Below are 24,627 nucleotides of genomic sequence, written 5' to 3' on the forward strand. Positions count from 1 at the left end.
ATACCAACTTATCAGAAGGTCCATTCCACACAACACACAGGAAGGGGACCTTTAGTGTAGTGGCACCTACCCTTGGAATTCCCTCCCCTTGAATATTAGACAGGTGCCATCTCTTATCTTATTATCTTTACTGCAGACCTTCCTCTTTCAACAATCCTTTTAAGTAGAGGTCTCATCCTAGTCTCTGTCCATTTTAGAATTGCTTTTAAAGATTTTTTATTTTTTTAAAAAAAGATTTCTTTAAGTTTGTTTTTAAAGATGTTTTGTCTCTGAGATGTTGAGTTGTCTCTTGTTTTGTCTCCCTGGGCTCCTTCTGGGAGGAAGGGCAGGATAGAGATTTAATGAATACTACTACTAATACTCCCATCAGCCCCAACCAGCATGGCCAATAGTCAGGGATGATGGAACTTGTAGTCCAAAACATCTGGAGGGCATCAGGATGGGGAAGGCTGAATTAGAGGTTTGAGTGGCAGCCTAATATGTACCAGATGTTAAAACTGCAGAAAGCAAAACAGGGTGAGGAAAACGGAAAAGAGGGCAAAACGTTTCTCTTCTGACTGTTCCTGGGTTACCAGTACTCCCATAAGCTGAATACAGGAAGTAATTCTGGCAGCCCATGCCAAAACACCTAAAGACATTCCTGTTAGACAAAATGGTGCTGGAGGCACTTTACACAGAAATAATAAAATATGAATTGGAGAATTAGAAGTTGTGTTGGGCCCCTTCTCTAACTCTATGGTTACAACCCAACCCACGTTAAGCACTTGTAAGTCTTACTCATGTCAATGGGACCAGTAAGCATGCACTTAAATCTGTTCCACAGAAATCAATGGAACTCAGAAGTACTTACATAGGCTGACAATCTATGAGCCTATGAAATCATGCCTAGTCTCCTTTTCTTTGTTTTCTTAAATTACAGAGCATTTCAGCTTGTCCTCGTCTCTGTCAAGCAGGTGGACTTAACCTGCGTAAGTGTCTTTCCTTTTAAAAGCAAAGAAGGCATAACATCTCCTCATTCTAAATAGCCTACCTAGATACTCCTATACATACACAGGATGCATACTAACCTGGTTTTATTTGATCCTTCCTCACAAGCGGGGCCTTAAGGATCATGGAAGGCTTTGGAATATCTGTTGCACAGGCAAGTGGAGGACACGCAGGTGAATCCTTATGATCTACAATAAAAAATAGAACTATGCTTCCATAATGTCTAGCCCAAAAATGGTCAACCTTATGCATCCTATAGAAACAGAAACAAACAACTGCAGAGAAACCCAAAGAAAAATGTCGGGCAAAAACAGCACTGGTACTCACATGCTTCTTAATTCCTATGAAAGATCTAATGATCTCTGGCTTTAAAGACTGGTTAAAAACAGTCAAACTGTAAGAGAGCTGAGAAATGCAGGCCAACTTCTGTGACCTAACTAAAGACTTTCTGGGCTTCAGGAATTGGAGTGGGCGGAGTGTAGCAGCACAGTATAAATTCATCTGCATTTCTTCTCTCTTGCTGCACCAAACACAGCTCAGAGTTTGCCTCAAAGATTCACATTCTGATTTCAGAGCTATAGAAATTAACAACACAAGATTCCACTTGTGCCCAAAGTCAAGTAATTGCCTTTCTAAAAGGTGAACAAAATGACAGGCAGGCAAGCAGACATTTCTCATAATCACTTTTATCTTTTCAGGTTAAACGTTTTTCATTTCAGAGTTAGCATTTGGACACCAGAAGCGGCTTTCTGCTTCCTTAGTCAAGATGTAGAGATTATGTGAAAAGAAAAAAATATTGATTAAATTTATAACCTGCCCTTCCTCCTAGAAGGAAGCACAGAGAGAGGTTAAATACCTTCCATGGAAATTCTCTCAACTGTCTCCTGCTCCTGCTGCTGCTTTTCTCCCTCCTGGTCAGACAGGCCATTCTCCTCTAAGAAAGACTCTTTTGTGTTCTCTCCACCATTCACCCAATCACTCACATCCAGTGCTGAAGACAACTTCCCTGAAGGCTTCTTCTTTTTCTTGGCTTTTGGTCTGAGCTGAGTGCTCCTCTTTTTCTCCAACTCAATGCTCTTCTTACCTGCTAAAGAACAGAAATGTTCTGGGAAAAAACTCAAAATCAACTTGGGAGGATTACTCATACACCTTCACAGAATGAATGATGCATTAGTGCAACACAGCAGATGACGCACCAAATCAATTGTACTGATAAGTAGTGCTCACCACTAGTATTTTACCCCTTCTCCCCATCTCTTTCCTTGGATCTTTGCCAACACTGCCAGATTAATCCTTTCTCATCTTAAGTACACTTCAGGAGGCTTCAATTCCTGCTGATTTAGGAATACTCATTAGGACTATGTTTGGGAAACAATGAACTAAATGTAGACACAAATGTCTCTACTCCCTTCCTCCCCTTCCTGGTCCCCTGGTATCAATGCATCAGCGGTATACTGACCTTGGGGAGGACGGCTGTGCTCTTGCTTTATAGCTATCCATTTATGAACACAAAAGTCATCTGCTCCAGTATAAATGGAGTCTGCTTCCACAGGTGACCACTGCACACAAAGCAGCCGGCCCCGGTGTCCCCTGTAATTATGCAAAGGCTCTTCCTTGAGAACATCCCAAACCTGTAAACGAAACCTCTCATTAAAAAAAAAGGCATCAAAACTCCTCCTCTTTTCAGTAAGCAGGGCCCATGCAAATTGATCACTTGGGAGGAAGTGTGCTTGACTCTCCAGATCACTCTACTCTGGGGCATAGTAAGTAAGGGTTCAGCAGATTCCATGCAAAGCTCTTGTCTACTGTCTCTATAGGCATCCCCCAACCCATATGTGGACCTGGCTTTGATTTTTTTTTTTTTTGCAAAATACATATTTGTACTATACACACACAATGAAAAACAGTACAGTTCACATTTAAGCAGAAACCCTAAGTTTTTTCCTTTTGATTACATTTCACAAGAAAGCTGGGATGTAAGAATGCACATGTCTATAAAATTACTTTCCCCTATGAAATACACAAAAGCAGGATCCTTTGGAGCAGCCATTTCCATTTATAGACAATTTACACACAAGATAGGTTAACACTTAACAAGGTACACATATATTGTGTATTCTGTATTCTTAAGTACAAAATGTAGCAGCAGAAGCCACTTTTCAAGTAGTAAAAAAAGGCATTCCTAAATTCCTTATCTATTTAACTAGTGGTGGCAGTGGGGGAAGAAACTCAATGAAAACCACAGCTCTTTCACAGCCATACCTGAGCAGTGCCATCGTAGCAAATAGATACAAGCCTTCCATCATGATGTGGACTCCAAGACAAGCTAGTGATCTTAGCTGTGTGTCCCGCCAAAGTACGAAAAGGCTCAGTTATGGTCACAGGCCTCTCTGGAGAGCTCTCTAAAGATAGAATACATGATATTGAAAGCAGCCAGATAAATGCCACTGAATTCATTTCGCAGAATAAAAATTGCTGCAATCTTTTGTCACAATGTCCAACTCTATGAATCCTCACACACATCATTATCTTGTTAAGTAGTTTTCACAAAGCCCCCCAAGGACTATTTTTTTACAGTTAGTCCTCTCAAGACAGCAACTATAACGTGCTTCACTTTCAGAGTTACTGAAGCGTTTAACTTTAGTGAATTAAACAGAACTCTATACCAAAAAAACATACTACCACCTGGTGGAGGCCGCATCATAACAAATGGGAAGAGGAGGATATTGTCATAGCTTATAGTGACTCAATACACTCCTTTGATCTTATCCACTCAGCTCAATTGGTTCTTCCAAGATCCAGGGTTACATCTTAGTGTATATAAACAGACCAGGATCCTCTCTACTCTAATATATATTCATGCAAGAGCATTGTCACAATGTAATTCGCGTGGCTGCTGACAGATAGTGCTAGCCCTGTGAACTACAGTGTGATGACAATTAGGATTAAGCAGCGGGGACTGGAGGATAGGAGGCTAAGGCTGAGGCAGGACAAATGACGATGGCAAGATGAGAATTGAAACCAGGAGGTGGGATGGGGACTGAAGGAGGTGAGGAGGTTGAGACAAAAGAGGAGGGGTAGGCTGCTAAGGAGGCAGAGGGGTTGCTGGTGGGGGGGGAGACCCCCGAGAAGAAGAAAGGAGGACTTTTTGGGAGAGGAGGACCAATGTGGACAGCCTCATTTCCTGTTGAAAGAAGTTGCATGGGGAGCTTGCAAAGGACTCAGTTGACTTTGTGTGCCTGTTTCCTCCTGCAAGGGAGTGTCTCTGTTACTCAAACCCAGCACTCAACAAGATTGCCTCCCCAAGCATCAGCTCATGCAAAGAGAGATCAGTCAAGCTTGTGTATGAGAGGGCTTCCTGCAGGGAACTCTTGCTCACCTAGACATGCTCCATTACCTCACAGGTAAGTACCACACTGCTAAAAGCAGGTATAAAGGGAGGGGGGCCTGGGCTTGGACAGCCTGTAAAGACTGGAGGAGGAGGGTGATTTTGGCAACCTGTAAAGGGGGAAAAGGAGGGTGGCCTGAGTGAGGAGTAAAAGGAGGGGATGGGTGGCAAGGGGGGTTGGTTTGTATCTGCTGGGGAGGTGGGGTTGGCAAGTAAAGTGAGTAGGGGCACAGAAACATAATTTCTGTAAAACCTGGGTTTTCTGATTGAGTAATCAGTTTCTGCCACTTTACTGCACATACTAGTCCTGCATTCGTATCATGAATCCAGGTCTCTGTTATCCCACTGGTTCCACTGGTCCTAAAGGCCAAGAAAAGACATGCCAACATTAAGACTAAATTTTATCATAGTTCAGACTACTCTGTCATTTCCAATGAACATCAACTTCACAATGAAATTAGCTTCACAGAAATACAGAATTTTCTATACCACAGATCTCTGCAATGGCGCACACATACATCACTCAAACAAATGATGGAGAAACCATGAAGGCGACAATATGACCAAGGGGAGAAGCAGCATCACTGTCAGTTTATTGTCTGGACAGACAGTGATTTATTGCAAGTTCTAAAAGCATGAATAATAGTTACCTGTGGCACTCTTGATATTATGTACATAAACAACAGCATTGTTTGAGCCAGATGCTATCATGTAGCTCAGTTCTGGCTGTGTCCCATGGTCATGATGCCAGCGAATAGCATTGATAAGTTTGTGGTGCTGCTGGATGGTGCACAAGAGTTTCAAGTCAGGAGCCCGAAGCATTTCAATTGAACTGAAAAAGGGGGGGGGGAGGAGTGACCAATTCACAAATTGCATCATGTAGCAAAGAAGAACTTTTGCCATCTGTCTTCCCAAACAATATACACAATTCCCTAAGATATCTTACTAATGTAAGTGGCCTAGTACGTTAACATAAACAACCTCTACTTCTGTAAACTAACACATTGCTAGTGGGCGTTATATATGCTTTGCATGTGAGTTGTGGTAGTTTTTATTAGGTACATTTGGCTTAGATAAAGTTAAGCTTAGTGAACATGAATGGCCTGAAAACTTTGCTCCAGAGCATGAAGCCATACCACCATTATAGAATTACTATAAAACATTCTTATATAACTTTATATATCAAGTGTCCAAAGCGATGTACAACCATAAACATAATGTAAAAAATAGTAAGAATCTAGATAAATATATGTGGACACATTAAAACTGAGTCTACAATAGACAATAGTATGTGCATTCAGTGTCAACAATCAGGAAACATCTGGATGAACGTATGCAGTTGTATCCAATACAGTGTTTTGCTGAGCACAAGGACTTGCCCCTCCTCTCCTCTGCAGCCCCTGCACATTCTCAAAATCTGCTCTGAAGGGTTGGAAGACCCTCCAGAGCATATCTGGGGGAGATGTGGGGAGAAGAGAGGAGGCGAAAGTCCCGCTGTGTGAATGGAACTCCGCTCATGCAGCATTGGATACAACCAAAAAGTTTTTAACATCCATGCGAAACACAATAGATGGTGTATGCATTTCTTGGGGAGACTGTTTACAAGATAGACGCTACTAACGTAAACTCCCTTTTTCTGGTTGTTTTGTAACTCCAGAAGGGTCATCACTACTGACGTCAGTGTGTGGGCAGGTCTATATGAGAGAAGACAATTTGTCAAGTAACCTGATAGAATGCTATCAGATAGAGAAAAGGAACGCAAACAGCTATCAAGTCAGATCCACAGTCTAGCTAACTTAGAATCCCAGTACCACGTATATACTTTCTTGCAGTTATACACAAGGAAGTGGTAACTTACAACAGGGTTGGGCAGAAGTTAGATCAGGATCTACTGGTATATCTCTGGTTGATGTGCAATAGATCTGCCAGGCTTTCTGTCTCCCAGTTGCCTAACAATTAAACAAGAACTAAGACCCACCACCACCAAAAAAAGTAGTTTGCTGAAAAAAAATGCTCGGGAGGAAAACCAAGTGTGGATTTTTGTGTGCAACAACTTGAGAGCTTGGTTTTGGTATTGGTATGGTTTTGGTACATATTCAGAAGTACCCCAGTCCTTAATTATTAGCCTATGTCTGCCTGGCTGAGCCACTATTTTAAACCTGGCTCTGGTTGGTGGACTTTGGGATTCTAGTAAAAAACAAAACAGATCCTTAAAGCCAGAAGTCTGTCCACCCCTATGTTAAGGACCTATCCCTTCCATTCATCTACCCATCATGTACTCTCTTGCTCTTTAATTTATGGCCAAATAGACCTCAACTAGATCCAGACTTTATGAATGGTGGTCTTGATGGGACACAGTGTTTCTTCAAAGACAATCTGCCTCAAAATACCCCATGACAGCTGTTCGGACAAAGCATTTTGGTTTGCTGTCTTCAGATTTGCTAATATTTAATTTGGAGATTCCTAGTCTGTCTATGAACAAGTTTTATTTCTTTTCCTGCCAATGAATGATCATGCCCTGCCTCTACTAAAACAACTCATCATAGTAGCCTCTGCCTGCTGCTGTTTTACTGACAAAACAAATGGATTTCTCTTCAAAATGCTAACAAACCTGAAGATTACAGATTTAAAAATAAATTAAATCTGGAAGGCTGTTAAGTACACCCTGTGTCGACCTTAAACCCACCGTGCCTACTGCAAATATAACATTAGCATGACCTTAAATTTTAGTACATACCCATCTTCATTGCCAATAGCTAAGATACTGCCATCTGGTTTCCAGCTGATCTCTGTGTGTGCTGGTAATTTGTGCTAAAAGAAAGGAGACAAAAAAAGGGAGGAATTACCTTAATACTTCTGACACCCATTTCCATAAATCCAGTAAAAATACATAGGGGGGAGAGAGAGAGCATGAGCAAATGCACACGGAGGAGACAGGGACCCATGAGAGTACTTCTATTTCTTGTATACATTTTCACAAGTGAACAATTTAAATCAGCCAACATTCCAACAGTCTGGCATAAGACAGTCAAGTGCAAAAAAAATTTGTCATTGTATAACTACCACCTGCTTACAATCTCCTGAAACAATTTGAATATGTTTTTCCATATGTAGCTGGATACAAGTGACCCAGACTGTTCTTCCATTAATGGGACTGGAACCTGAAAAAAACCCTCTGAGCAGTTCAAGCCATGCATATTACCATAAAGAAACGTGAACCCTACAATATCTCCCCAAAAGTAGACAGGTTTACAACGTCAAAAGGAAATGGGCAAATTTGGGAGATATGCCATTGTCAGTGTTGCCTCCATGGACAAGCCCAAAAAGGGAAATCTCAAAACCTCTGTGTTACTATCCTGTTCTGTGCCCTCTTATTCCCTGCCTGAGTCCCTTAATTCTGTAGAATGGCGTTGAAGACACTTACCCCAAGAAGGAGGTATACACAATACCTTATAAATTAAACTTAAATGAAAAGCTCTAGGCCAGCACCAGCCAACATATGGCTGACCTAAAAGCCAAAGCCAAATCCAAATCCATTGTTTAGTTAAGCTTTCCCGTGCAAATGAGTCAAAGCAGCATAAGAAAAATGGATGGCTGCATCACCATCGGAGATAATTCACTATCCTGAAATGCGGAAAGGGAGCTCGAAGAAGGACAGATGTGCTAAGAATTCAATTTATGCTGGAGGTTTTTAAAACATCTTAAGTTCATAATAGACGGATTGGAATTTCAAGTATGTTAAATCTACAACAGATTTGTAATTAGGGCTGCAATCCAATTACTCAGAAGTAAGCTCTACTGGGTTCAATGGGACTTACTCCCAGTTAACTGTGTATTGGATTGTAGCCTAAGCAAGGAACAGAAACCAAACTAGCAGCCTGCAGCTTGAGAGTTAGCTGGTAAGTTCAAATCAGTGTGAAATCCAGCCCCTTCACCAGCATCCTCTTACTACCACTTTGCTCTTGTAGTACTGTAATCCTCTCAGGACTACGAGGTCACAACCCTGCAGCAATAGTAAACTGCAAAACTAGCAGAATTCTCCTGTCATCCATTCATCTATTTGTATGCCACTTTTACACAAGATGGCTCACATCAAATGAATGCATGTGCGCACTCTTACACACAGGAAATAAGTAAAACACCTCTTTTTTTTGAAAAAAAATCAATCCCTACAACATTATATAAAATACAAACACATAAATTTAATTTAATAGCTTAAAATTAAACAGCAAAGAGAATAAAGTCTAACTCAGAAAAAAGGTAGTATACAAGGCCAAAAGGTTATCCATTCCACAAAGGTTCACCATTATTACCTTACACACCTTTCACTTCACCTATGGCAGCTTTCCTTCCAGCACCTCTTCTCTCATTTCATTCTTCATTGCTCACCAAGAAGGAAAAGATTGCTACCCCCCCTCAAAGCCCCATGCCCATTTCATGGTTTTGCTATTTCTGACTCTTTCTCCATCAAACACCCCTTCCAGACCTGGACTCTTAACTTAGCAATCTTTTGATCCGTTCCCTCCTTTTCCTGCCCACTGCCTTCCTCCTAGCAACACACAACTCCTGTTCTCCTTCATGCCTATATTATTCCCCCACCTCCTTATTTATCCATGGCTTCTCTTTTTTTCAATTCCTTGCCTCAACCCTCAATTCTTTTCTTACATCTTTGATTTTCAGGGTATTATACAGCCACAAGTGGCTGTATACTATAGCCAGCATGGGTTTTTCACATTCCGCAATGTGAAATTGAAAATACCCCCCATGCCATTCTGATGCTTCCCATAAGCTCATTTCAAAATAATAAAACCTTACAAAACTTACAGTCCTGAACTCAGAAACACTTGCTTAACAACCCTCTCAATTTTCATGGCGATACACAAAACAGTCAGAGAGAATAGAGAATTCAAAGTCTAAAAAGAGAGAGAAAAAACCCCAGAGCCCTTTTGGACTTTTTTCTCTGAGAGTTCTCATAATCTGTTGAAATTCATTAAAAATCAGACATGATCACAGAGTACCTGTAATCCTATTACTGACCTTGCCCCATACTCTGACCTTCATCTTCTGTAGCTTAAAAGTTAAAAAAAATGCCTGGCTGATTTTTAATTAATTTAAGAAATTTTGGCTGGAACTCAGTGATAATGTCGGGCATGCTCAGGAAGAACCAACTGTCAGTTGTGCCAGACTCACAGCTGCTGGGTCACACCCACACTAGACTGATTTCACATGAGACAGTCATGGCTTCCCCCAAAGAATCCTGGGAAGTGTAGTTTCTGAAGGGTGCTGAGAGGAGACTCCTATTCCACTGACAGAGCTCCAGTGGCCAGACTGGTTTAACAGTCAGCCACTCTAATTGAAGGTCTGTGAGGGGAACAGCAACTCTCAGCACCCTTCACTAACTACACTTCCCAGGATTCTTTAAGAGAAGCCATGACTGTCCAAAGTGAAATAAAGGCCTGGTGTGGATGTGGCCAGGGACAGCTTTGGTTTAGATTTGGGTGGGAGGCTACATGTGCCTGCTGTAGAATAAAAAGGTGGGGGAAAGGCTGAAAAAAAAATGATACTGTTCACAATGTTTTCCTTTTGGAAAGGAAAGGGTCTTCCCTTCTGCCCAGTGCCCACCCACCCAATCTCCTCCCCTCCCCTCCCTGGAAGACCAGGGTTCGAATTCCCACACAGCCATGAAGCACACTGGGTGACCTTGGGCCAGTCGCTGCCTCTCAGCCTCAGAGGAAGGCAATGGTAAACTCCCTCTGAATACAGTTTACGATGAAAACCCTATTCATAGGGTCGCCATAAGTCGGGATCGACTTGAAGGCAGTCCATTTCCATTTCCAAACATGATTGCACAGAAATAAATCCCACTGAACTCAAAAAGTATGCAAATGATCAAACCCACCCTCCCTTCTCCTCCCTCTTGCCCCTTCCCTCCCCCTCCTTTGCCCCCCCATCCAATCTCCTCCTTCCCCTTCCTCCTCCCCCCCCATGGTCAGTCTTACCTATCTTAAGCATGATTACACAGGAGTAAATACCACTGAATTCTATAAGCATGCAGATGATCAAACCTGTCCTCCCCCTTCCTTTGCCCCCCTCCAATACGCTCCTTCCCCTTCCCCCTCCCCCTGATTATAGGTGTTGCCACCACTCACCATATACTCAGAGGCACATGTTACCAAATTCTTCCAAGCTACACAGCAAGTGCATTGGACTGTGAAAGACCAATCCAAATTGTCTTTGTATTTTGACAAATTTGTAGGGCAGTACAATATCTCAGAGAGGAGGTCAGGTCTCCTGCTCCCCTGGTGCATTCACTATAGCTGCTCAATTTCCCTGTTTTTAAAGTTGGATAGAAATATTTGTGGGCTATAGGTATGTTCTTAAACTGCATTGTTTTTTGCCTATTAGTGATTTTTGTTCCAGTTCCTCTAATGACCTCCTGATCTTAACTGTGTGAAATTCCTTCAGAGCCCATATCACAACTTGGATTCCTATTATTTTAGCCAAGTGCATACTCTCCATTTTTTCTTCAGCCTTTTTGCCTCTGGGACTCTGTCCCTTAGTTTCCTAGCCTTCTGGACACTCTTCCTGGCCACAGACTCCATCTGTGTGAGGTTTTAATCCCAAATTTATTTATTTATTTGTTTATTGTATTTGTATACCGCCCCATAGCCGAAGTTCTCTGGGCGGTTTACAGTAACTAAAAACATTAAAAACAAATATACAAATTTAAAACACAACTTTTAAAAACAATTTAAAACACAATTTAAAAAACACATGCTAAAATGAACTGACAATTCTCTGTCCTTCAGAAACTGTAGTGTGAACAGTTCAGTTCCCTGTCCAGCTGAATATACCATGCCACCACACCGACTCAGCCCATTAGCATCAGAAACTTCACTGTCACAGCCACTATAGAGGGAGAAGATGAAACAAGTAATTTCCATCCATGGCCCAGAAATTCTTACTCACTTTGACTGAATTAGTTTCTCTGATTAGTTTGTTGATGTCATGGGCTTCATCACTAAGTTTCCAAGGACTGTGCTGAAAAACAATCCCCTCTCCTGCACAGCTATACAAGGTTACTGAAGGTCTGTCACCATCTCCTCCTGCAAGAGAGAACAAATAAATCAAACCATTTATTATTTTTAAAAGCATACACCTTGAATACAACTGGCAAAAAGAAGTTTGCTAAATTGCCTAGCAAAACATGTAAGATGTGAAGCTTTTTTGCAGTAAGACTCTATCATCCTCTAGACTCTGGCATAAGGAAGCTTTACACATTATGACCCAAGACACAGATTTCCTAATATTAATGATGCACAGAACCATGGCCAAATCACACCACTGTAACATTCCCCTTTAACAAAAATGCATTCCCCTTTAACAAAAATACAAAATCTGAGCATGGCAAGAAAATGTATTTCCTTGTTGAATGCTTCATGTATCAAGATTTTAAGTGGGCATGCGTGTATCTACTTAAACATCTCCACTGACACAAGGAAGAGGTTAGAAAAACAGAGACCTGCACATGCTTCAAAAGTTACACTTTTAGTTGATCCATAAGCATGGGTCTGTAAAGAGTATGGAACAATGTATGAAACAGGGTTTTTTTCAGGCTGTCCAAGCATGCAGCTGCTGTAGGTCAGATCTTTTATCTAGTCTCTACAGTGCTAGACTAATAATTAGAACAAAATCACTGAAGAATGAAGCCAGCTGCACAACCATCATATATTTAATTTTATCTATTTATTTATTATTTTATTTATATCCCACCCTTCCTCCCAGCAGGAGCCCAGGGCGGCAAACAAAAGCACTAAAAACACTTTAAAACATAATAAAAACAGACTTTAAAATACATTAAAACAAAACATCTTAACATGTTTTTTAAAAAAGCTTTCAAAACATCTTTTTAAATAAAAAAGTTAAAAACATTTTTTTAAAAAAAGTTTTAAAAACATATTAAAAAGCAATCCCAACACAGACACAGACTGCAATAAGGTCTCAACTTAAAAGGTTCGTTAATGTGCAAATGTGATTTTCTTGACTAGAGATCCACATAGCATGACAAAATTTATAGAGGTGGCTCATGGGAGTTATTCCAACAAAAGGAACAGCACACTGAATAAAGGTTTCCAAACTCAAAATTTCTCCCTTCGTACACAGTAAGACTAGAGAACACAGAGAAAAGGCAGACATATAATGTATCTGAAGTCCGGGTACTCTACATTTCATTCTTTGTAACAGCCTTCTCCAACATGGTGCCCTCCAGATATTTTGGACTACAATTTCCATAGTACCCAACCACTGGCCATGCTAACTGAGGCCAGGGGAGTTGTAATCCAAAATATCTGGAGAACACCAGGTTAGGGAAGGCTGTGTTAAATAAACGGCTGGAAAGCACAAGTTTTCTTTGCATACAACAGTAGGTCTAGTTTGTGTCAAAAACCCTGTAACTCTGCACTTAATTACTGGGGCAGTGACAGAGTTAACAGGATGGTCACAATCTGCCATTGGCTTCATGTACCATCTTCAGCAAGCTTCATCTCTTTAGCTTTGTTCAGATGAATATGCCTTTGGGAGAACAAAAAGTGCTTCAAAAGCAATAGGTGTTAAAGTAGTGCTAGAGCCCCAAAGTAAAAATAGATGGTTTTGTATGAAAATGTGATCAGTTTCCCCCTGTAGATCCTTTTGTCTGCCAGTTAGATTTTTTTAATCCAGGGGTGTGGAATTTCAGTCCCGGGGCTGAATGCGGTTCTCCAGGCCACTCTATCCAACCCTCAGGATTCTCCCAGACTGCACCCCTCCTCAGAATACACCTGTCGCTGGCTGGATCCATGCCTTCCGTGAGTCCTTTTGCCTGGCTGCAACATGACCTTGAACTGGATGGAAGGTAGCATGGGTGTGCTTTAGCGTGGCTGGAATGTAGCCTATTATACAAAGGCAAGAGTCACGTTCACTCTTCTGCCCATGTGGCTCTATCCACCACTGGCATGAGGCCCCTGGAAGATACCCCATGAGTTAATGCAAGCCCCTGGGCTGAAAAAGATTCTAATCCTGCTACTAAATCATTTTACCCTTCAAGGACAAACTACACAGAATATTCAGCACTCCTTGAATCCTCTACAATCTTGTAGGATAACAACTTCACAGATACAAATTTCCATGGCATTTCCTAGTTAGTACTAGGCAGTGCCGTAGGTCAGTGAGAGGACACATGCTTTGCCTGCAAAAGGTCCCAGGTCAATCCCTGGCATCTCTGCGTAAGTCTGGGAAAGACTCGTTGAGGTTTCGGATGAGCTGCTGCCAGTTAAAGTACTGCCAATACTGAATCAGATGGAGCAGTGAGCTTACACTCCATTTGGACTTTGGAGGGGAGACAACAGAGGGAGGAGAGGCAAGGACGACAAGGGAAAATGCAACAAGCACAGCTACATGCATTTAGGATTCATTTTAGATGAAGAGGAGATTATTTAATATCTCTAAGTTCACTATACCAATTAGACTAAGGATTCATTAACAATTCAGACTATACTAGAGAGGAAGGGAGGCAGAATCCCAAGTGCGAAAGCCCTATCCACTGATTCCCTCAACCTCATCAGGGCTTCTCCCTAAACACCAAGCCTTTACAAAAATAGAAGAAATTGCCTTTTTACCTTTGACATATCTAGGCAGCACACAAGTCTGTTACCCAAAGTTAATCTGGGAAGACTGGCTCATTTCAAATCCATTTGAACAAAGCAAAGGAATTTTAAGGAAACTTCCTTTTCCCTACTATAAAACCTAATTCAAAATTTTCAACTTTTAAACCCCTAAAGAGTTTAGGACCTGTTGGATCATCTTTACTTCCATCAATCTGCCTGAGATCATCATCTGAGGCCTTTCTCTAGATACTCCCACTGTCTGAACTGTGGCAGGTGGTGAATGCAGAGTGCCTTATTAGCTGCTGTGCCTCACCATTGGAATACCTTCCCACGGGGGCCTGCCTGGGACCTTTGTTACTATCCTTTAGGTGCCAGGCAAACATGTAATTTTACCATTTTTAAACTCAGACAGTGCACTATTGAACTGGGCTGTTGTTATTTTAGCTTGTATGGATTACTTTATTATATTCTATTTTTATTGTCTCTTATTACTTTCTTAGCTATGAAGATACAAGATATAAATTAAGTAAACAAATACACACCATTACGTTCCATGTGATGGTCTAGCATGAGGCCTGCAGTTAAAGTATAGGTGTTGCTCCATATCAGACTAGACAGTACATTTATTTTACACTTCCAACCTTTCCTATAAACAGATTCATTGACTGCATCATGTTATTTCTACAGCATTACCAAAGCACCTGTGCCAATAAAAGGCTATATCAGCTATCATAGAGGGATTCCCAAGTCCCAAGACTCACCAAAAGACATTGGAGGAACAGGAGGTCCCCAGGCTAATGTGTACACTGTTTTCTTGTGGTAGGTGCTGGAGATCTGTGGAGGCCTAGTGGAGATGATAGGTATCATATTTAAAATAAAGCTCACTGACCATGCATAGTCTGATAAAAAGACAATGTTGAAAAAAATTACAAATAAAAACAGAAGTATGAAAATAGTTAAAGCAAATCAGTATGCAAAAGCTATAATAGCAGCACTTTTCAGGATCCTTCTGCATTCCTCCACTGCTAGCTAGGCAGCAAGCCCACTGAGGACCTTTAAGGGAATAGGACTGAAAAGCTGGAATTCACTCAGCCTATGATGGAGGCAAGTCTTCCCTTGCTGGCAGCTGGCAGGCAGCAGCAATTCCCATCGAAGATCTCCGAGTCAAGTCGCTCAGAATGCAAGGAAGGGAATTTGTGGGTATCATATGAAGGATAACTTACAATTCTACTTTGCTTCTCCAGTTGTGGCCTGCTATGTTCAAAAAGGGGCTTTCCCCCACTCTGTCTCCCATGTGATTTCACCCATCCCACCCTAGGGGCACAGAGGTGTACCCAGACAAATTCTTTTGTGGAGAATACCTAGGGTACGTTAGATACCATATCTGAAAGTTGGCAGTGTACTTCACTCCCAGGTCAAACTGGCTAAAGATCTTTGAAGACTTATTTTCCTCCCTTGCACCATTCACCTTAGCAAAATCTTACTTAAATGTGCGTGCAGGCTCATGTCTTCTATGCAACTATTTATTTAATTCATTCAGTCATTCAATTTATATCCTTTCTCCTGAAGAAGCCCAGGGCAGCAAACACATCAATACACACACACACACATAAAATGGTATACTTTGGCTTATTTTGCAAAGGATCCTTTGGGGTAGGGGCCCAACAACCCCTTCCAACAGTGCAGCTCTACAATATTTAACTATGCACTGGAGAAGAAGATAGGCTGCACTGTAATGAATAAGGAAATTTGCTGGTGATACCCAATGAAAATTGAAGTGTATCTGGAGCAGGACAAATTAGGGCCAAGCCACTTGTTGTGTAGAAATAGCTGGCAGTAGCTTTTGTATTACTGTTTCTCCATCATCATTCATCATTGCCGATCACTCGTGGCCAAGTAAAATTGTCTTCCAAGATAAGGTCTTTAACGGTGGGTCCGTAAGTGACTGTGGAGGCCAATTCTGGATCCACACAGCCTCCCACAGTGAGGACATAGGTTTCCAGATGGAAGATGGTCATGATGAGGATTTGCTTGATGTCCCTTTCGCCCTGTACTCGTGCTTCTTCAAAGTCCATAGCACCTTTGATAATAGCCTACCTCCAATTGGGACGCTCATGGGCCAAGGCTTCCCAGTTCTCAATGCTCATCTTACATTTTTTTAGATTAGCTTTGAGAACACCTTTAAACCTCTTTTGCTGACCACTGATATTCAGTTTTCCATCCTTAAGTTGGGAGTACAGTAGCTGCTTTGGAAGAATGTGATCAGGCATTCGAACAACATGGCCGGTCCAGCAAAGTTGATGTTGGAGGAGCATTGTTTCAACACTGGTGGTCTGGTTCTTCCAATACACTAACATTAGTACGCCTATCTTCCCAAGTAACTTGCAGAATTTTCCGGAGGCAGCATTGGTGGAATCTTTCAAGAAGTTGGGAGTGGTGTTTATAGATGGTCCATGTTTCACAGGTGTACAGTAAGGTCGGTAGTACAATGGCTTTGTAAATAAGCATTTTGGTCTCCCTGTGAATATCCCGATCCTCGAACACTCTACGCTTCATTCGGGAGAATGAGGCACTCGCAGAGCTCAGACGATGCTGAATTTCAGCATCGATGTCAGCTTTTACAGAGAGATGGCTGCCAAGATAAGAAAAGTGATTGACATTCTCCAGCGTCGCACCATTAAGCTGGATTGATGGTGCTACAGAGGGATTGGTTCGCACTTGCTGATGTGGCACTTTGGGTTTTTTGATGTTAAGCGAGAGGCCAAGCTTTTCATATGCTTCTGCAAAGACATTTAGGATAGTTTGAAGATCTTCCTCTGAATGTGCGGAGACTACATTATCATTGGCATATTGAAGTTCTATGACAGAGATTGTAATTACCTTACTTTTTGCTTTCAGCCTACTGAGATTAAAAAGCTTTCCATCTGTTCAATAATTGATTTCCACGCCAGTGGGAAGTTTCCCCTCAACAAGGTGTAGAATCATGGCGATGAAAATAGCAAATAAGGTCGGAGCAATGGCGCATCCGTTTGATGCCTGATCCCACTTTGAATGGATCACTTTGAGAGCCATTGTTATCCAAAATTGTTGCCGTCATGTTGTCATGGAGGAGTCGCAAAATATTCACAAATTTATCAGGGCATCCAATTTTCAGAAGGATGATCCAGAGAGCAGTTCAATTTACAGCATCAAAGGCCTTAGTCAGATCAATAAATGCCATGTACAGAGGTCGGGTTTGCTCCCTGCATTTTTTTTTTTTTTTTTTTTCAATAATTTTTATTCAGATTTTCATAAAACATACAAGACAAAATCATAAAACATTCAAAGACAAAAAACAAAATCAAAAATAGTTAAACAAAAAGAAAAAAAGAAAAAAAAAAAACAAAAATAAAAAATAAAGAGTAAAATATTGACTTCCCATTTGTCAAAGATCAAATCAGTTATAAGTCTATAATATATAACAATCCTGTCTCTTAAGTCATATTATAAAATCACTTTCCTCCAGTAGTTATCTTACTTAATCATCAAATCTCATAAACATTACTTTATTCTTTCCACAAAAAGTCAAAGAGAGGTTTCAATTCTTTAAGAAATATATCTATCAATTTTTTTTTCCAGATAAGCATATCGATTAATCCATCTCATTACTAATTATGATAATCTTATTGTCATAACCATAGTCAAAATAAACATTTCAATTAATCCATCACATCAGAATCTGTTAAGTTCAATAATTTCAGTAGCCATTGTTCTATTATCCCTATTAGTTCCATTTTCCATCTTCCTTCTTCAGTAGTCTTGTTAAGTCCAGTAATTTCAGTATCCAATCTTCCATTATCAGTATTCCATAATAATCTTGCTGTCAAAGCCATAGTCATATAGTAAGAGTCTAATGGGAATTACCTCTATCCCAAATATTTTCTTGCCATCCATTCTGAATAGGTTGCTGAAATACTGCTGTAAAATCATATCTCTGTTCTTTTTTTCAAAATACACTGGGTCATCTCTTGAAAGTTTTTCCATTGTCACATGGCTGCAGTTAATTCCATAGATTTTCTCTATATTGGGCTCCATCACATCATTCCAGTCCAGAAGATTATCCATGCCATTGATAACTTTATCTCTAGAATCTTCATTAATTTCTTCAGAGATAACATTGAGTTCCAAACAATAGATTTTATTTCTAAAGTCCATAGACTCCAAGTCTTGTTCCTGTTCCACGTTTGTTCCAATCTCCGGGATCTCCTCTCTCACAGGGACCCCTGTTCCAGTCTCCAGGGTCTCCTCTCTCACAGGGACCCCTATTCCAGTCTCCAGGGTCTCCTCTCTCACAAGAACCCCTATGTCTTTAATCTCCTGTGTCTCCAAACAATAAATTTTGTTTCTAAAGTCCATAGACTCCAAATCTTTTTCCTGTTCCACGTTTGTTCCAATCTCCGGGGTCTCCTCTCTCACAGGGACCCCTTCCAGGGTCACCTCTCTCACAGGGACCCCTATATCTTTAATCTCCTGCTTCATTTTACTCAATTCAATTTTCAGCTCCTTACAACCCTGTCGCAGGTTTTGTTTCGTTATCTCAATCTCATCCATTATTTTCTGAAACATAGTTATTTCCAGCTTCTCAGCCACTTTCTTAATTGCCATTTTAAAAGAAAAATATAGGAAAACCACTTCTTATTTCAGCAACAATTGGGTTAATACTCCAAACTTGGTGACATCACAGTATAAACAGAGCAGACAGCCTTATCTCTCCATGCTTAAGTAAACAAAATGCAGTTCCCAGGATCGAAACAATTAATGGCGGTCGTCAGAAAACAGATTCGTCAAAATAAAATAGACCAAAAAGAGAGTAGTCTCAGGCAATATAATATTCTTCAAAATAAAAATCTGGAATAGAAATCCCTCTTCAGTGTATATCTTTAGAATGCAAATCCAGGACAGCTTTTTGCAACAAAAACAGAGATAAGCTATTAATTAGTGAGTAGCAGAGAGAAGTTATGGCTCCCCAGTGAGATGTCAAAAACCGATCAATCTGGCAAATCTCTTTTAAACAGCAACAATTTAAGTCAAGTAAAAGAAAAATATAGAAAGAAGGGTGCTTGCCTGTTAGTGCGTTCTCTCTTAGAAGATAAGATGAACGTTCGCTTTTCCAGATAGAGCTTGTTGTTAAAAATCCGTCCCACCTTCGTCGGCTGGACCTCGTCCCATAAATTAATGAGATCTGGTCGTCCCAACAAAAATAGGCTTTGAGGTTAATCTCTTCGTTTCTCCCTACCCGGGAGAAGTTTAATCAGTCAAAAAAAAGAAAAAATCTGACTGATATATCTGAATAAGCTTCTTTTGAGGCAGGAGCCCGTCTCAAAAGCAGGCACAGGCTAAGTCACCCTTCCCGGAAGTCGCTCCCTGCATTTTTCTTGAAGCTGTCATGCAGTGAAGATCATGTCCACTGTCCCCCTGGAAGGGCGGAAACCATTTTGGGATTCAGCGAGGATGTCTTCTGAGATAGGTAGGAAGCGATTTACGAGGATCCTTGCAAGGATTTTACCTGCGGTAACAAGAAGAAATGCCTCGGTAGTTCCCAGAATCTGTTCTATCACCCTTCTTGAAAAGAGTGATAATTATGGCATCCCTAAAGTCTTCTGGGCTCTCCTCCCTCATCCAGATTTTTTCGATGAGCTTATGAAGTTGTTGTGTAAGTTCAGGCCCACCTTCTTTAAAGACTTCAGCAGGAATCCCATCAGGTCCACTAACTTTTTTATTCATTTGATTAATAATAATAAAATAATAATAAATTTTATTTGTTGGTCGCCTATCTGTCCAGGTTAGTGGACACTCTAGGTGACTTACAATAATAGAGAGCAGTACATAATACAAAATAAAATACAAGCAAACACAATCATAATCAATTTAAAACCAATTTCTATTTAAAACCTTATAAAATTAATCCTCCCCAATCCCATAGGCCCGCCTGAATAGCCAGGTTTTTAAGGCTTGGCGAAAACCCATCAGGGAGGGAGCATGTCGGAGATCAAAAGGAAGGGAATTCCAGAGGGTGGGGGCCACAATTGAGAATGCCCTCTCTCTGGTCCGCACCAGCCTAGCTCTTTTAACCGGTGGGACCGAGAGAAGGTCTTGTGAGGCTGATCTTGTCAGGCAGCATATTTGGTGATTCTGTAGGCGCTCCTTCAGATAGACTGGGCTGAAACCGTATAGGGTTTTAAAGGTCAGCACCAACACCTTGAATTGGGCCCGGTAAACAACTGGTAACCAGTGAAGATCTATTAACACTGGCGTGATATGGCTTTACTGACTTCAAATTAGGGGACACTGCAAACTCATCTCTAATTTTTTGTTGTGGGATTTGCGAGAAGACCTCATCAGCCACAATAGAGTTACGATTAAGGAGGTTGTGGTAATGCTCTTTCCAAAGTAGTGCAATAGATTCTTTGTCCTTTAGAAGTTTGGTACCATCTATTGAATGTAAGGGATTTGTACCATAATTTGTTGGTCCGTAGATGGCCTTTGTGGCATTAAAAAAGCCCTGTGCATTATGAGCATCTGCAAAATGCTGGATTTCTTGAGCTTTCTTTATCCACCAGGCGTTCTTAAGTTCTCTAGTTCTTCTTTGGACCTCAGCCTTTGCACTGGCATAGATGTTTTTCTTAGCCGCACAGTTAATGTCTTTTTGCCATATCTGGAAGGCTTTCCTTTTCTTGTCAATGATATGTTCAATCTCACGATCATTCTCATCAAACCAGTCCTGATGTTTCTTAGTTTGGCATCCAATAGTTTGTTCACATGCTGCAATAATGGAAGTCTTCAGTTTAATCCAGTGTTCCTCAACGTTTTCAGGGAATTCCATAGGTAGATGTTTCTTGAGAGTTGTCTGAAAGGAAGCTCGCTTAATAGGATCTTGAAGGGCGTGGATGTTCATTTTACGCCTTGGTTTTCTTCCTTGGAGCCTACGTTGAGGAACAATATTAATGGCCATAGTGGATCGAATTAATCGGTGATCTGTCCAGCAGTCATCGGCACTTGTCATGGCCCTGGTGAGGAGTACATCACAATGATCTCTGGCACAGACAATTACGTAATCCAGGAGATGCCAGTGCTTCGGCCGAGGGTGCTTCCATGATGTTTTAAATTTATCTTTCTGGCAAAAGAGTGTGTTTGTGATAACAAGATTATGCTCTACACATTTAGTCAGAAGTAGAATTCCATTCAGGTTGCTATTGCCAACTCCTTCTTTCCCAATGGTTTCTCGCCATAAATCAAAATCACACCCAACTCTTGCATTGAAATCGCTCAGGAGGATAATTTTATCTATCTCTGATAAGATGATGTCCAGCTGGGTATAAAAGTTTTCCTTGGTGTCTTCATCAGTGTCTAATGTTGGTGCACAAGCGCTTAGAATAGTTGCCTGCTGGTTTTTGGTGAGTTTTAATCAGAGAGTTGAAAGTCGTTCATTAATGCCGGTAGGAACTTCTGACAAGAGCTTCACAAGATCATTTTTAATAGCAAAGCCTACTCCATGTATTTGTCATTCTTGTTCAGCCAGTCCTTTCCAGAAGAAGGCGTAACCTCCTTTTTCTTCCTTCTGTTGTCCCCCTCCTGCTCTTTGAGTTTCTTGGAGTGCTGCTATGTCAATATTAAAATGTCTCAACTCCCTCATGATGATGGCAGTCCTGTATTCAGGATGTTCACTATCTGTATTGTCCAGCAATGTCCGTATATTCTACGTTCCAAAGTTCATTTGTCTTTTGTGACGGCTAAGTGGTGACCCCACTGGACGCGGTGATCCAGTCAGGGAGAGAGATGAGGCAGACTATGTTTAGGGCACCTTTTCTAGCCCCCTCCCCATACGGGGTGAGCAGAGTGGATCCTGAATAGGACTGCTCAGTCGTGGATACAGCTGACGAACTACTCAACTGCTTCGGTCCTTGATCCAGGACGACTGAGTCTGTATCCACCGCCCATGTGCCAGTCCATGACTAGGGGCTTCCGGATTTCACAGTCCTGCCCCCGTTGCCATTCGCCAATTGCCATGGGACGTTTGGTTGGAAGACGCCTGTGTGTGAATTTGTTTTATGTGGGGAGATCGGTGCACGACGATCAACACACAATCTTGACAGAAAAAGGCTTTGATCGAATGGCATGGGTACCACAATGATTGGAAGTCTTTTATCTGCTGCAGCCTTCATCTGCCTTCACAGCAGTTGTAACATACACATTATCCTCCGCCTGTTATGCCGTTGAGGACTTTCTTAGATCGTTCTTTGTCTGGTTCCTCTCCCCTGACCTTACCGCCACTGTTTCTCCATGATAGGGCTGTTAAACATATAAAGTTGCTGACCATGCTAACTGCCCTGACACTATGAGGAGTTTTCCATCTGAGCACCAGCAACCACTGGAAATGCATGATGCCAACATGAAAATGTAATTGCCACGTAATCAGGGCCACATGGAATTTGTTACCAGCTTCCTCTGTACTTCACATGTTGATCAGGCCTTGGTTAATGCCTTATGGTCTGTCTGATACATTAGAGAAGCTTGCAATAGCGTAGCCTTCACCTTCTAAAATCTTGCAAAGTACATTTCCCCCCTTTAAATATAAGTTAAGTTATGATCCAGGTTCTTCACACTGACTAACAAAAGCAGAGTAGTTTCTTACTTGCTGGAGTAGGTGTCATAGATACCAACTTTCCCATCATCTGTTCCAAAGGCTAAACAGCCTTCTTTTGTTGGGTGCCAGGCCAACTGCAAAAAGAAAGAACCATAACGATTTCAACACTTTGTGGATGCCTGGGATTAATTTACATGCATTTAAGTGCTGCTTTTCAGACTCGTCAGGTTATCAAAAGATGAAATTTTAAATTGGTAGAAAATCCTTTTTTAATCAGATTTGCCATTTGGGAAATGTCTTCTTTTTTTGTCTACTACAAATCTGCCAGCTTTCTCACCCTTTCACTCTGGGGCTTCCAGAAGAAACTTTATTGCAGAATAGAGCAGCTCATGCATGCAGGTTTTTCACAGTGCCCCCATGAAGTTGTCAACAAAATGTCAGCCCGATTTTTTTTTAACATTTAATTCAGATTTCCCCTTAATGCTTAGTGAGATAAATTGGATAAGTAAGAATAACCTGTTATACATTCACTCCTCCTGGTGTGGAAGCCCCTTAGCACACGGGGGGGGGGGGGGTTGTCACATGTGTGGTGATATTGTGGTGGGTGGTCTCTATCACCACACCCTACTTCCATCTGCTCCTACTCCTCAGCACAAGCTAGTCACTTTGTTTCTGGCTGCCTAAACAATGCTAGTGTATTTCCATTGATTTCTGCATGCTAAAGGCATGTCTTGCATTTCAACACTGTTTAAGAAAATAAGAAGAGCCTGCTGGATCAGGCCAATAGCCCATCTAGTCTAGCATTCTGTTCTCATAGTGGCCAACCAGATGCCCATGGGAAGCCTGCAAGCAGGACCTGAGCTCAAGAGCACTCTTCCTGCTTGTGATTCCCCGTAACTAGTATTCAGAAGCATACTGCCTCCAACCATGTTTAACTATGCACTGTGTGAAGTACTTTATTTTGTCTGTCCTGAATCTTCCAGCATTCATTCCACCAGTTCCTCATGCTTGAACTGTCCTCTTATGATCTCCACACAGTGTACATGGGGGCTTCTGGACAATTGTGCTTTATGTACTGCAAATTGCAGCATATACAACCAGGTTTTAACATTTTAATATGGAGATTTTACACAAGACTTCTTTATTACTCCTGCAGAAGTCTCATACAAGTCAAGTAAATATCATTCTAGGTTTTTACATTTTTAATACGAGGTCTTGCAAAAATGGAAATCGATTGTGCTATACAAATCCAATGTTTCTTGGCCAAAGCAGTTACTTATAAGATTAACTTTTCTGAATTGTAAGAGAGATGCTCAACATTTTATTATCTTATTATCTTTGAACAGCACCCTCCTCCACTGTTGTTCATCAGTTGTTAAAAAAAGAATTTCTGGTTTTTAAAAAGTTTTGTTGTTAGTTTCATCTAGGGTCAAACTACAACCTCTGTGACTGTAAGCTCCTTATAGCACTGGACTGCTAGGAAATGAGGCCACTGTTCTCTTGCCAGAAGACCATGGCATAAGAAACAGCCTGTTATTAGCATTCACGGTACAGCAAACATTAATGGTACCCCATTCAGGTCACCATCACTAATATCAGTCTGGGAATCAAAAGCTTTTTTTAAAAAAAAAAATACACTGAAGAACATAATCAGCAAAGTGCATACTTACAGCTGTGACTTTGGATTTAATGCCCTGCCAAAAGGTTTTCACATCATAGTGATTGGTGATAGACAAGGTGTTCCACACACGGAGCATGCTGTCCCCAACTCCTACAGCAAGACAGCCTGTATCCACAGGGGAAAAGGCCAGGCTGTAAACAAACCCTCCAAGTGTGGGCATAGTCCAGCAGCAATTTAAAGTTGTTAGATCCCAACACTTCACCTAAAAACAAAAGAGAAAGGTTGTTTTTTTTTGGGGGGGGGGGAGAATTAACAAAGCACTTCTCCATAAGCATGCACTTTCCAGAAGGGGAGCAGTGTTGATGAG

At 41.2% G+C, this 24,627-nt stretch overlaps 1 protein-coding gene across 2 annotated transcripts in view; it reads right to left on the bottom strand.

Moving 5' to 3' along the window:
* Nucleotides 1-24,627, bottom strand: part of GEMIN5 (gem nuclear organelle associated protein 5) — a 63,465-nt gene that overhangs the window by 21,591 nt on the left and 17,247 nt on the right. Inside the window, exons 8-17 of one of the 2 annotated variants that reach the window (XM_061617464.1) lie at nt 24,310-24,522; nt 22,688-22,773; nt 14,778-14,860; nt 11,345-11,481; nt 7,113-7,186; nt 5,026-5,207; nt 3,250-3,389; nt 2,447-2,618; nt 1,844-2,074; nt 1,068-1,175 (exon numbers count right to left, since the gene is read on the bottom strand). In XM_061617464.1, coding sequence (XP_061473448.1) covers nt 1,068-1,175; nt 1,844-2,074; nt 2,447-2,618; nt 3,250-3,389; nt 5,026-5,207; nt 7,113-7,186; nt 11,345-11,481; nt 14,778-14,860; nt 22,688-22,773; nt 24,310-24,522 — 1,426 coding nt within the window. The remainder of the gene's footprint in view (nt 1-1,067; nt 1,176-1,843; nt 2,075-2,446; nt 2,619-3,249; nt 3,390-5,025; nt 5,208-7,112; nt 7,187-11,344; nt 11,482-14,777; nt 14,861-22,687; nt 22,774-24,309; nt 24,523-24,627) is intronic. The other variant, XM_061617465.1, reaches the window with a different exon arrangement.

This window comes from Rhineura floridana, chromosome 3 (assembly GCF_030035675.1).
Source record: "Rhineura floridana isolate rRhiFlo1 chromosome 3, rRhiFlo1.hap2, whole genome shotgun sequence".
NCBI lineage: Eukaryota > Metazoa > Chordata > Lepidosauria > Squamata > Rhineuridae > Rhineura > Rhineura floridana.